This window comes from Oncorhynchus kisutch, linkage group LG25 (genome assembly GCF_002021735.2).
Source record: "Oncorhynchus kisutch isolate 150728-3 linkage group LG25, Okis_V2, whole genome shotgun sequence".
Classification (NCBI taxonomy): Eukaryota; Metazoa; Chordata; class Actinopteri; order Salmoniformes; family Salmonidae; genus Oncorhynchus; species Oncorhynchus kisutch.
Genome location: NC_034198.2, coordinates 26,645,792 through 26,658,888, shown reverse-complemented (window position 1 = coordinate 26,658,888; position 13,097 = coordinate 26,645,792). Strand labels below are relative to the sequence as shown.

At 40.8% G+C, this 13,097-nt stretch overlaps 2 protein-coding genes across 8 annotated transcripts in view; one reads left to right on the top strand and one right to left on the bottom strand.

The window, feature by feature from the left end:
- Window positions 1-3,208, bottom strand: part of arfgef3 (ARFGEF family member 3) — a 49,591-nt gene extending 46,383 nt beyond the window's left edge. For all 7 annotated transcript variants that reach the window (XM_031804915.1, XM_031804919.1, XM_031804917.1 and 4 more), the window contains exons 1-2: window positions 2,842-3,208; window positions 1,639-1,690 (exon numbers count right to left, since the gene is read on the bottom strand). In XM_031804915.1, the coding sequence (XP_031660775.1) occupies window positions 1,639-1,690; window positions 2,842-2,926 (137 nt within the window). In that variant the 5' untranslated portion in view covers window positions 2,927-3,208. The remainder of the gene's footprint in view (window positions 1-1,638; window positions 1,691-2,841) is intronic.
- Window positions 3,209-5,944: 2,736 nt separating this feature from the next.
- On the top strand, window positions 5,945-12,732 carry LOC109870106 (p53 apoptosis effector related to PMP-22). Its single transcript, XM_020460451.2, has 3 exons — window positions 5,945-6,493; window positions 9,798-9,938; window positions 11,165-12,732. Exons 1-3 carry the CDS (start codon window positions 6,289-6,291, stop codon window positions 11,374-11,376), a joined length of 558 nt encoding a protein of 185 aa, XP_020316040.1. The 5' UTR covers window positions 5,945-6,288; the 3' UTR covers window positions 11,377-12,732.
- The last annotated feature ends 365 nt before the right edge of the window (window positions 12,733-13,097 follow it).

Genomic DNA, 13,097 nt, shown 5'->3' with positions numbered 1-13,097 from the left:
GGCTCAGGCTCATTATACCTACTGTTAACTACTCATGTTATTGATGCTAGGAAGTTAAACCTATTGATTCAATTGCATGGCAGTAGAAGACAAGTCCTATGTGTTTCAAAGGGGGCAGTCAGATCATTGATGGAAGATAACTGAGCTGACAAATTAAATCAGACTATTGAACTTTGCACTAAAAGACCTGAGGTGAAACCTCAAAGAAAATTGCTATGGGGTCCGGCAATGGGATTCTTGACAAGCTCCTGTAATAGGCTACCACTAGCACTGCCAGACTAACATCACAGGGCACACCAGGCAGGGCAACGACCAGACAGCATTCCAAATGACCAGACAGACATTCCAAATAACAGGGCAGCAAGCGTAATATGATTAGATGGAGACAGACAGACACTGAGGTGATGGTATTACTGCCAGATCCAGATCTAACACCAGCCCAGATGAGACATATCACATCTCCAATTTATCCGGAAGGCATAACTCTGACACTGCAGAGACAAAGAGCGCTCCCTCAGTGTAGCGAGCCAAGCTGGATCACCTCGTGGTTTTAAATTAAAACCTCATCATGACCCAATGAATATGAGGGTTGTGGTGGCTCAGTCTCTATGCCTTTAACTAAGTGATTGTAATGAAGAGTTGCTCTTTGCGGAGAGAGTTGACTGTTGTCACTATAATCTCCTCCCTGAACACAAACACTAGTACAGCATCAAACAAAAGAGTCCGGGTTGGGCCAAGTTTGCTAATATCATTGTGCCAGATCTGGATGATATTTCACTGGTATTTAAACATTGGATTCATTTTCAGTTCCAGCATGTTCTGCTGACAGAAATATCAGTGAGGAAAGTGGAGGCAGGAGATTCAGAGGTGTGGGTCTCTGCGGTTGCTGAGCTGGCAGAAAGGGAGTGAGCCAAAGAATGTTTTTGGAGGATTAAACTGTGGAATAAGTCATTTGGAATAAACTAATAATTGTAGAAGTAAGAGTGAAAAAACCTTGCTAACATGAGTAGTTACTGTCTTATGCGAACTGAACCAAAACAGTCTAAATCATTCATTCTAGAATTTTAGCAGCTTTGAAGGTGAATACTGCAAATGTTTAACTAATTAAGAGTGATAGCACTCTCACAGTTCTTCCTATGATACATCATGTTTTTTACACTGCCTTCTTGCCAGCACAGCAGGTGTTGTTGTGTGTGTGTGTGTGTGTGATGCTTGGGTGCCTGTGTGCATGACTGTGTTTGTGTAACAGTGTTGCTTCTGTTCCTCTCCTCGCCCCAACCTGGACTTGAACAAGGGACCCACTGCACACAACAACAGTCACTCTCGAAGCATCGTTACCTATCGATCCACAAAAGCCGCAGACCTTGCAGAGCAAGGGAAACAACTACTTCAAGGTCTCAGAGGGAGTGAAGTCACTGATTGATACGCTACTAGCGCACACCGCTAACTAGCCATTTCACATCGGTTACATCTGCATGTGTGGGAGAGGGAGTGGTAGGACTGTGGAGAGGTTGACTTTTTGGATGTGAAACATCACAACAATCACACTGCTGCATAATTAAGTAGCTCCTCAACACACAAACATGACTGATGTCAAATAAACTTTTGATGATGCCTTAAGTCAGTTTCCTAACTTACCTGAGCCGAGACGGTGGAATCGTGGCCGATCCAGTTTGTTTCTGAAGGGTTTCTGTAGTCATATTCAAAACAAAAACAAAAAAATATTAAAGTTATAACATCAAATCACATAGGACTGGACCCATGGTTCTCAGTCTTTGTTGTGGTACAGTATCAGAATAAGAAACACAGGTCAGTTTGTTCCATGTGCTCTAGAAAAACAGGAAGTTCATAAAAATGTATTACCATATGATGATATTCACATTGAAATGGAAGCATGAATAATGTAGTATGTGTGTGGGAGTGGATAAGTTATCCTTGCCCTTATTCATGTGCCCGATGTGCAATATTGCATTCATCTGCAATACCTGCTGTCCATTGATATGCAGTGGCAGCAATGAGGCCAGCTGTCTGCCAGGCAGCCTGTGCTATCATGTCACTCTGTATTCCCTCAGAGAGAGGTGACAGGCGCCTTGTAAAAAGCAGGTTCCACCAAGAAGTGGACAATTACAGTACTCAGTAATGTCTGTCACAACAACCTTGCATTTTGGTATTGAATGAAAGCAAAATGTTATTGTTGACAGTAAGAGAGCTTGGCCTGAAATGTTAACATGCAAATGTGGTCTGTGTTGATGTGGAAACTGCTGTGCTGTTATTGAGTCGGCCTACCTGTCATATTCTGTGAATGAAATTTCCTAAGGGAATCAATAATATGGCACACTATGTGTTTGGTTCGTGAAAAGTACATTATATTACAATACGTCATTCAACAACATTCATAAACATTATGATTCATGCCGCAACTATTGTCCACCTGTCAATTGCGTTCAGGACAATAGAAATTCCCACCAGTAATGTGGCCAAATAGGTGAATGAGTGCTGTATTAGCTACACGGACTTAAAATTTAACGACAGCAACCCATATGGGTGCTGCCAAGCTGGCCATGGCACATAATGCTACGATCGTTTTACACTTTCCAGTAACATGATGAGAATATTTCCGGAAAGTCAACAACAGGCATAGCGGGTACAAATAGCCGATAGTCAAAATAGTTGACCATCTGAATGGCGAACCTATTAAACAGGTTTGTGTTGGGGGCTTTTCAGGAAGCCTGTAACACACAATAGTTTTCATATTTAGCCTATCTTTGGTCAGTTTTCGATTACATGACAGGTCCAACATTGGCTAATGTCTGTAGCAACCTGATAATACAGGCTACTCACCACAGGCGAAGACGCACGAATCCCGAATTGCTTTGTGCTTATTTCCAGATGCGTCCTTCTGTAGCTTCCGCAGTATTTCTTCCATGATAAGACTAAGATGACAAAATTAGCTATTTTAAAATAAGTGCGATGGTCCAGTTCACGGGCGCAGCATCCCTATTCTCTTATGATGATTCACTCCCAGACCAGTGACGTAAGACCGAACGTGAAATCCGCTGAGTTGAGAGGAAGCGTTCATTTACAGCGTCGCATAGCCATTCCAGGGTTTTCGGACTGTTATATATTGATGCAACCGAGCGACCTAATCATTCTCATGAAACACCTGCATTTATTGCGAAAAGACATTCTACTGGGCTGTCTTGATTTGAGTATGTATGGTCCATATCATTCCCCCTTAATTCGTTCTGGGAATTCTGAAACTGTGTCCATGGATCGGCATTGACGACAGACGCAGGTGGTCTGCGAGAGTGTCTTGCAATTGTGTTTTACAGTTTTAGGCCTAAGCATTGAAATATTGTTGGGATGAGGATAGTAATATTTCAGAATAAACTATCTATCCCCGAGCCTGAGTTAAATTTAGACATGCAAACACAGTCGTTCTCCATCCGATCGATTCCATGGAATCTGATTCCATGTATTATATTCCTTCTCACCCTCCATGCAACCCACCGGCTTCACGGTCATCACTAGTTACCACAGCCACAATGCCACAATTATGGCTAAACCCAATGATGTATATTTACACTCAATGGCTAACAGGGGGCGCTGTGTTGAAGCTAACATGACTCCATCTTGGTACTCCCACACCATTGTAAAAGCTATATGTTGGAAGCTATAGAAATGCATTTATTATTGTCTACGTTCGAGTTTACTAATCCCCACTACAACAAAACCTACTCAAATACATGAATTCTATTCATTCCTATGGGGAACTGCTCCACAATAATGTCAGTATCGCCGACCAGCGGCTTTAATGGCCAGCACATAGCATCTGCAATCGAGGTGTGTATTCATTACGGAAACCATTTACCGTTTAACCAAACAGAGCAAACGGAAATAAACGGGAGGGACCTACCTGAATTTGTCCAATAGAAACTCTCATTTGTGTTTTCCATTTGGTGTATTGTTTCTTTGCAACATAATCAGCGAAATGATTACAGGGGTGATGTTTATAAAATCATTGGCTAAACCCAACCTATTTCTAATTATATATTTTTTAAAGATTTTAAACACAACACTTACCTTAACCCCATTGCTAACCATTGTTTTCAGGAATTTTTACCATAGACAATTTTTACTTTGGTAAGTAGTAATCACCGAGCTTCACCGTTGCTACTCCCAACTCAAAGCAAAGCATGACATATGTAATCCTGAAACATTCTATGGAGTAGCTGCCCGACCTGGCCCATTCGGCGACATTCTCTAACTCCGCAGAATTAAACATTGTACCGAAAAACACTATAAAGAGGTGTCTTATTTTGATTTTGGACACAATGTTGCGTTTTGCATTCATTAAATAACAGCCTGATCCACATAGTAAAGGTAACTCAAAATCTGTATAAGTTTTAGAATAGGCCTATAATATAGCCTAATATACAGTGAGCAAAAATATAAACGCAACATGTATAGCGTTGGTTTCATGAGCTGAAATAAAAGATCCCAGACATTTTCTATGTACACAAAATGCTTATTTCTCTAAACTGTTGTGCACAAAGCATTTTTACATCCCTGTTAATAAGGATTTCTCTTCTGCCAAGATAATCCATCCACCTGACAGGTGTGGAATATGAAGAAGCTGATTAAAAAGCACGATCATTACACAGGTGTACCTTGTGCTGGGGACAATAAAAGACCACTCCAAAATGTGCACAACACAATGCCACAAATGTCTCAAGTTTTGAGGGAGTGTGCAATTGGTATGCTGACCAGAGCTGTTGCCAGAGAATTTAATGTTCATTTCTCTACCATAATCCACCTCCAATATTGTTTTAGAGAATTTGGCGGTACAGTACGTCCAACCGGCCTCACAACCTCCAGGACCTCTACATCTGGCTTCTTCATCTGTGGGATTGTCTGAGACCAGCCACCCGGACAGCTAATGAAACTGTGGGTTTGCACAACCAAAGAATTTCTGCACAAACTGTCAGAAACCGTCTCAGAGAAGCTCATCTGTGTGCTCGTCGTCCTCACCAGGGACTTAACCGGCGTCATAACCGACTTTAGTGGTCAAATGCTCACCTTTGATTGCCACTGGCACGCTGGAGAAGTGTGTTCTTCACGGATGTATCCCGGTTTCAACTGTACCGGGCAGATGGCAGACAGCGAGTATGGTGTTGTTTTAGCGGGTGGTTTGCTGATGTAAATGTTGTGAACAGAGTGCCCATGGTGGCCATGGGATTATGGTATGGGCAGGCATAAACTACGGACAATGAATGCAATTGAATTTTATCATTGGCAATTTGAATGCACAGAGATGCCTTGATGAGATCCTGATGTCCATTGTCGTGCCATTCCTCTGCCGCCATCACCTCATGTTGCAGCATGATAATGCACGGCCCCATGTCGCAAGGATCTGTAAACAATTCCTGGAAGCTGAAAATATCCCAGTTCTTCCATGGCCTGCATACTCACCAGACATGTTACCCATTGAGCATGTTTGGGATGCTCTGGATCAACGTGTATGATAGCGTGTTCCAGTCAAAAAGGTGACTTTTCTGTGTTTTGTATTTCCACACTACGAGGTTGGAATAACATTATGAAATTGTGGAAATGCCCTTTTAATGAAAGAAATATTCACCCTGTTTTGGTGGGATGGAGCTTTGGCCTGCCTGGTGACCTATTAATTTGTTAATATACCAATAACAAAGAAAGTTCCAAACCTCTGCCAATAACAGCTAGATTTCATCTTGCTTGAGGAAATGTCTCTTTGCTAAGAAGCTATTTAAAAAAACATTTTTTTAACCATTTTAATTAAAACAATCACGGTAAGGTATTTCATTGTTAACCAAAAATGTTTTGATATTGAGATAAAAACGGCTGCACTGAACCTTTAACAACATTTATAATGTATCATCTCCACACTGATTTTACTACTACTTCAACCAGTGTGTTTCCTGAAAGAAAATAGCCTACAGTAGACCTTCAGGTGTCATACAGTGACGAGACCACGCTTTATAGCCTGTATGGCACTGAAGGAGTTACAATGAGCTGGGTAATATGAAACAGACTGTCAATGGGTTGGGCTTGGAGTTGCTGGTTGGGTTGACTCTCGCCCTTCGTACATGACCAGTTTTACAGGTTTATTAAACAGGTTCACTGTGCACTGATTACATTGCAAACTCGGGTGTGGCTTTTATATTTGATCAGTAAAAAAGGTGTACACAGACCCAGACGCTATCTGGACGCTCGACCGCTTCTATCCGCACTGTCTTTTCTTGTTTGTCGAATATGTTTCGCTGTGGAATTGCGTATCCAAGATGCAGGTGGATCGTACCACTTCTTTTGCTTTTTGCGATTATATTTGATATTATTGCCATTGCTGCTAACTCGGGATGGGTTGAGGACGAGGGTGCAAAGTCCCACTACGCAAGTATGTGGAGCCATTGTCGAGGGCGGAATGACAACTGGGACTGCAAATCTCTCATGGAATTCTGTAAGTTTCATATTGCGGGGGGAAAACAATGATCCACTCAACAGCCCTAATCATAGTGACAAGGAAAATAAATGTGTATACTATGTATTCAGACATGGATTTAGAGACTATAGTGCTGACAGTTACAGGGCTGAAGATCATAACTAATAACCTACCTATACAGAAAAAAAGGTATTCCATGGATGTATTGAATTAGTTTTTAATTGTTTGTATGGCAGGTGCATAGGCCTAGCCTACTTAATAAAAAAAACATATCCATATGAACAACCTAGTTCTTTATTTTTGTCCACATTTTATTTACAAAAAGTCCACAATTTCTTTACAAAAAGCAAATTAATGCTCTGCGGGGAGTTTTTCAATGGCAAAGTGGGAGCCAGCCAGAGTGAACTTCGAACAACACTTTATTTATCCTGGCTGTTTCCCATTCTCTTTAGCCTGTCATTTGCTTAGATAAACCCAAACTGGTAGCTGTTTATTTGTGTTGGTGTTTTCTTCCAAATTGTACAGGTACTATAATAGATCAACCACTACATCTCAACCTATCATGGTAATCAAAAAATATTTCTGATCAAACACGTATCCACTCAGATCGTTTTCTCATACTAAATTAAAATGTTGGCTGTTATAAATATATTGTAAGAATTTCAATCATAGCCAATGGCAGGATGTGTCAAACTTTCAAAGTGAAACCAATTTTCCCATTCTTAACAATAGAATAGACTCGAACCGAATAGAATATCGAATTGCCTTTGAATATTGGTGTTAACAGGCAGGATGAATTCATATCAAGATGGCTTTCTCAGTCATGCTGTCAGGGCTATTTTTAGAAGTGTGATGAGTGCCTTTACCAAGCTGGAGAGGTCCTGCTATAAACCACTGCCAGACAAGCTGTGGTGAGAAAAGAGAAGTGAGAAAATGTCTCTTTGTCTTCACTGGACAGTGAAAAAGATCCATGTCTGGTACATACTGAACACGTGCTCTTTCTTACTCTGGAAGTACTCCTGCAGTCAGTCAGTTAGAACAGCTGTGTTGTCTGTCAGGTACAGTAGTAGTCCAAATGGACTAGTAGTTTCAGCCCTCGGTAAACAATGGCAACATTGTTGATCTTCTCAGGAGGGGATAGAGGCTTACTTACATAAAGACAACCATTCACTTACCCTATATTGTGGGAAGTCATAGCCCAGTAGAGAACAAAGCAGAAAGGTGGATTTGGACTCTGAGAAATGCAATTGGAACAAATACAAATCAAGAGGAATGATATATTCCTTTTTATTCTGCAGTGTATGTTGAGTCAGTGCTGCTGGCCAAACATAATGAATGTTTGGGTGAGTGCAGATGGCTATAATGTCGCTTTCTGACTTGTGCCATCAAGGTGAACTAGTATTGGCATATTGCCACTGGAACACAACTTTGTTGTGATTAAACAACCTCAGCAGGATTTTGTCCAATCCAAGGGCCACTCCCTGTCCCTTCTTGGGTGTGAACATAGCATGGATGGAGTCTCTGGAATTAGTGGTGTCATGCTGGATTGATGGTGTTATGGGATTTGTTTGTCTTCACAACCAAACCAGTGTGAATTTTTTTGTTGTATATTGTGTAATAACATAGTAATTACTATTGTATCAATATTGTATCAACATTGTATCAACCTTGTATAAACATTGTCACACAATTTATTAATTTCTTTGAAATTGTATAGAAGAGCATTTTTGTGTGATTATTAGTGTTACCCAAATCAGTAGCTATCATTTAAATGCATGGTGCATGAATGAAATCAACACTCAAAAGTGCACGTATGAACAAAACAGTGCCAAAATGAATTATAACCTCTGTAGATGACGACTCAACTGATTCAAGCACTTCAAATTCAGACCCATACTTATTCTAACTAACAGAATTTGATAGCCATTGGTTGTTTATTTTGAACTTGATTCGGAAAGACACAAGACAGATGTTCCCCATCTGGAGAGTATAAACACTGTCCGGTCTATTTGTGAGCTACCTTCGGCCCTGTAAGCTCACCACACGGGTTGGATTGGATTTGCTGACTGACACTAACATTTAAAGAGATCCTTTGCAACAGTCACACAACTGTAACAGTTAGCTACTAATACACCAAAGTTGTTCTCAAACATGGACTTGATATCCAGAAAAGCACTTCATTTTGAGTGTCTCAGTGTGGGAATACTTACATTTTCTGACCACAAGAGACATATTATCCATTCTCACACCATCTCTCTGTACTTCTATTTAATGTTTGAATGATACTCTCTACACTATGTTTTAGCACACAGGGAATAAAACTTGATAGACTAGGACCCTATTGTTAGTTAGAGGGATGTTAGTGCATGACTTCAGTGCCTGAGGCTCAGGCGTAGGCTGCCTGCCATATGATCCTGACATCAGAGAGAGAGAGTGAATCATTTCAGGTGTGAGCTCTGCATGTGCATGCAGCAGATGTGACCGTATGTCAGTTAATAACCTACCACCTGTAATGGGTAGGTTAAAATAGACATTTTAGTCATTCATCCAGAGCGACTTAATGTGTGTTGAAATACCATACAGTTGTGATAATGTAGGACAAATGTTTGTTCCCATTTCAATGAAACCTATCACTGCAACGAAACCCCTTTCTCTTCCTGTGGAGACTCCTTGTGCATAAGGGCTGCAGTTGTTATTGGGAGAATGTGGTGTTACGTAATAGAAAAAACTGTTGTTACAATATTTCTTCCAGACTGAGTTTATGTTCATTGAATGCACCTGTATCAGTTATCAAGATATTTCCAAATGTAGGGCTATGTGCAAAGAGTTATTTGTGACAAGTATAGTCAAATCCCGTGTGTACAACTGGAAATACATTATGCAATTTTATGTCAAGTGCTTTGCTAAAAACAATCCACTTTCCCCAAAATCACTCCAATTTTTCCGAACCTCTTATCCTTCAAATTCCAAAATACATTTAATTCCAGCTCCGTAGTATACAGATGTAGGATCTTAATTTGAGCCATTTTGCTACAGCAGGAAAATAATTATTCAGCAACAGGAAATGTGAATTATTATGTGGATTATAATTCATTCACATTTCTGGAGGAGTTGAAACATTTTTAGAAATGGAAAATCAAGTCTGAAAATGTAAAGTTGAAATTACAAACTTCAGAAGTCTTAAATCTCAAATAGGAATTAAGATCCAACATCTGTACTTCCCAGCTCAAAAGTATATAGGTATTTAACAATCTTTCTAGAAATATGTTTGGCCCAAGTCGTGTCTATAGATAGTAAACACTGTTTGTTGATGTGTTTTCAGCTTGGGCCCAGGCTGTGGCAGCTCTTATGATCATCGGCCTCATCATCCTCATCATCGCTTTCATCATCTCCTGTATCGCCCTCTGCTGTACCCTCAACATCAGCCTGCTGCCCGTCATTGGGGCCTTGCTCTTCATCACTGGTAAGATACATAAAATGTTTCTGTTGTTCTTGGGGCAGTTGTATGGATTAATCTTACTCCTGGACTGAAAAGCAATCTCCATTGAAAATGCTTTTTAGTCTAGTATTAGGCTTAATCTGTGTCAGGGAAACCAACCCCTTATGTTTTTGTACTTCACGTGTCTGGGCTAATGGAGGAGAGGTTAGTTATTGAAGAGAAGAGTAATGAAATATTAACAACTACCTTGCCTTTGTGAATTCAGCTTGCCTCAAAATGTCTGGCTTCAAGACTCAAACTACAAACACTCTCATACTTCACTGCGTTCTATGCTCCTCCACTTTCAGAGGGTGCTCAGGTAGCATGGCATCCAAAGCTACTGTAGAGTTGGAGAGTCCTAAAGCTAGTCTTCCTCTGATTTGAACCATTGCCAAGGACAAGAGGGAGTGGGAGTTGTTTGTGTCCCTACTCTGCTCTGAGGTTCAGGGAAGAAGGGCTGTGGTATGGCGTTACCATGGAATCTGGGAGAATGTTCGACGTCTGGCTGAGTCACAGCACTGATCATAGGGCATTGAGAATTACCACTCCCCCTCCTCGCCACTCCCACTGCTCCCCTTCTGCAGCTGCCACCCTAGTGTGAAACCTGATAGCCCAGCCCTGCCTATGCCCAGAGGGAACGAGAGAGGCTACACAGTCAGTCAGAATTACACTGAAGCTTTCTGTCAGACATAGCTGAATCATAGAGCTGTCTGAGTATAAAGCTGATGCATAGTCCTATCATGGGAATGATTGCGTTTTGCCAGTGTTTTGAGTGTAGTAAATAAGTATTACTATTTAGAACTAGTTCTGGCTGCATCATCACTACCTGTGGACATAAAATAGTAACAGTAGTGTCATCATTATGTGCAATCCATTGTTTGATCCCACTTAGTGTCTGATTTGCCATCCATAGAGTGAAAGTGTAAAATATCTGTCTCAGTTTCTCAACTTTACCTCACAGTACACTTTCTTTCTGATTTCCTTGACTTAGTTACCCACCTTCTGATTTAAATGGCACATAGATGGTGGTTTCATCTAAGCCCATAAAGCTACAGTACTTGCATACAAAACTATTTCACACACACACCCACACGCTAGTTTTGGCAGGCTCTCACACTCATGTGTCACAGTTCCACAAAGTCAGCCTCCTCCCCTGTTTGGAATTATTCACCACTGACAAACCTCTCTGTTCTGTCTGTTCTTCACCACAGTGGTCATTCAGTTCATCGCCCTCATCATATACCCAGTCAAGTTCAATGACCTGATCTTCGAGGGCCACTATGACTACACCTGGGCCTATGGCTTCGGCTGGGGGGCCACCATCCTCACCATCGGCTGTGGGATCCTCTTCTGCTGCCTGCCTCGCTACGAGGACGAGCTCACAGGCCTCGCCAAGACCAAATACATCTATACATCAGCTTAGAGGAACCACAGACACCCCCAGGCTACATCTCAATAGTCTGAAAAGGCTATCCCTTCTCCTCATCTCCTTCCCTTCATCTGCACTGATGAAAACACAGGATAAGTGTAAGCAAAATAGTGGACACCTGCCAGGTTCTTTCACATCAGTGCAGATGAAGGAGAGGAGATGAGGAGAGGAAGCCCACTTTAGACTATTGAGATGCATCCCCAGGACAGAAGCACCTCTGCCACCACAGAGGCCAGAGGACACTGACACTTAGACATATCATTGGATGTCAATTTAGTCATTTCCAACAATGCTGAATGCCCTCTCCGTTGGAAGGATCCCATAGATGTGTATCTCTGTCTAATTTCCGACCCTATACTGACCCGCATATTGATTTGAGTGGCCCACATGTTACCAAGGGAGGCTGCCAGGTATGGCTATTCCAGAGGCTTTGTTTCTATCACATTGGACGTTTTCCACGCTTGACGTTTGTGTAGAGTAGTTGAAGTGACCCAGATGCAATATTTCAGATTATACATAAAACATTCACATAATCCTCCATAATCTTATCCAGACCCTTGCTATAATTCTCCATTGTAAATTAGTTTAATGCAAAATCACAGAAGTGCACTTAATATCAATGTTAAGGAGTCCATCCTTTAGAGTTTGTGGATTATGTCAAGGGTTCTAACCAGCTGAGTAAGAGGGTGTATGTCCTACACACAATGCTAATGCATTTGACTGCAGCATTGTTATTTGGTCTCGTATTAATGGATGTTTTAAGATGTTGAGTTTCAAAGCTTTAATCACTTTAATTCTAATTTGAATTGTTGAGGCCATTGAATGGCTAAACTGAATTATCGTAAGTACAGTAGAGAAAATGGAAACATGAATGTATACTGTACTGCCGGGCTCTCCAACCCTGATCCTGGAGAGCTACCATCCTGTAGGTTTTCAATCCAACCCTAATATAGCCCACCTGATTCTAATAATTAGCTAGTCGATAAGCGGAATGAGGTTAGTTACAACTAGGTTTGGAGCAAAAACCTACAGGGGGATAGCTCCCCAGGAACAGAGTTGGAGAGCCCTGCTGTACAGTATGGTGCAAGGAAGAGATGTGTGTTTTTGCTTTTATTAAATTAGTTTAAGAATTCCCTTTATAGTCATTGTATTATGCAACACAAAGCTGTATCTCAATGCAAGATATTTGGTCTTTTTTTATATTTTTGTTTTCTTACTCCAACAAGGACAATTTTCTTGATTTGAAAATGAATGGGTATGATAATGTGTATTGCTGTATTGTATTGTTAATGACACCTTTTGAAACCTAAAACACAAATAAAGGGAAAATACAATGTTTTTAAAACGTAATGTCCACTACATTTGTTGATAATGGTAACCAACTTGAAGCACCCAACCACAGACTGTTAGATGTACAGTTCATTCTGCATTTGACTTAATGCTTGTATGAGACATCTCTTTTAACAGCATCAAGAGAGCCCTATGAGTCTGTTACACAAGGCTAATGTCATACTCAGACGTGCCTTCATTTTCCATAAAATGTGTTGTTGACATATCGAAAAGGACTTCCTATGGACTCATAACAAGTCATGTCAGTTGAAATGGAAAAGGTCATATCGATACTCAATAACATTCTGGTAACCATCGTTGTTTATTTAGTAGTTTAAATAGATCATTTTCAGTAGTGTCTTTTTTACACAATAAATCGTTTTTTT

What these genes read in the sequence shown, in the direction of transcription:
- LOC109870106 (XM_020460451.2), top strand. Translation starts at nt 6,289, where the DNA reads ATGTTTCGCTGTGGAATTGCGTATCCAAGATGCAGGTGGATCGTACCA. An exon ending in CAAATCTCTCATGGAATTCT is followed by an intron (nt 6,494 to 9,797) that starts GTAAGTTTCATA and finishes ATGTGTTTTCAG; the next exon opens with CTTGGGCCCAGGCTGTGGCA. An exon ending in GGCCTTGCTCTTCATCACTG is followed by an intron (nt 9,939 to 11,164) that starts GTAAGATACATA and finishes TCTTCACCACAG; the next exon opens with TGGTCATTCAGTTCATCGCC.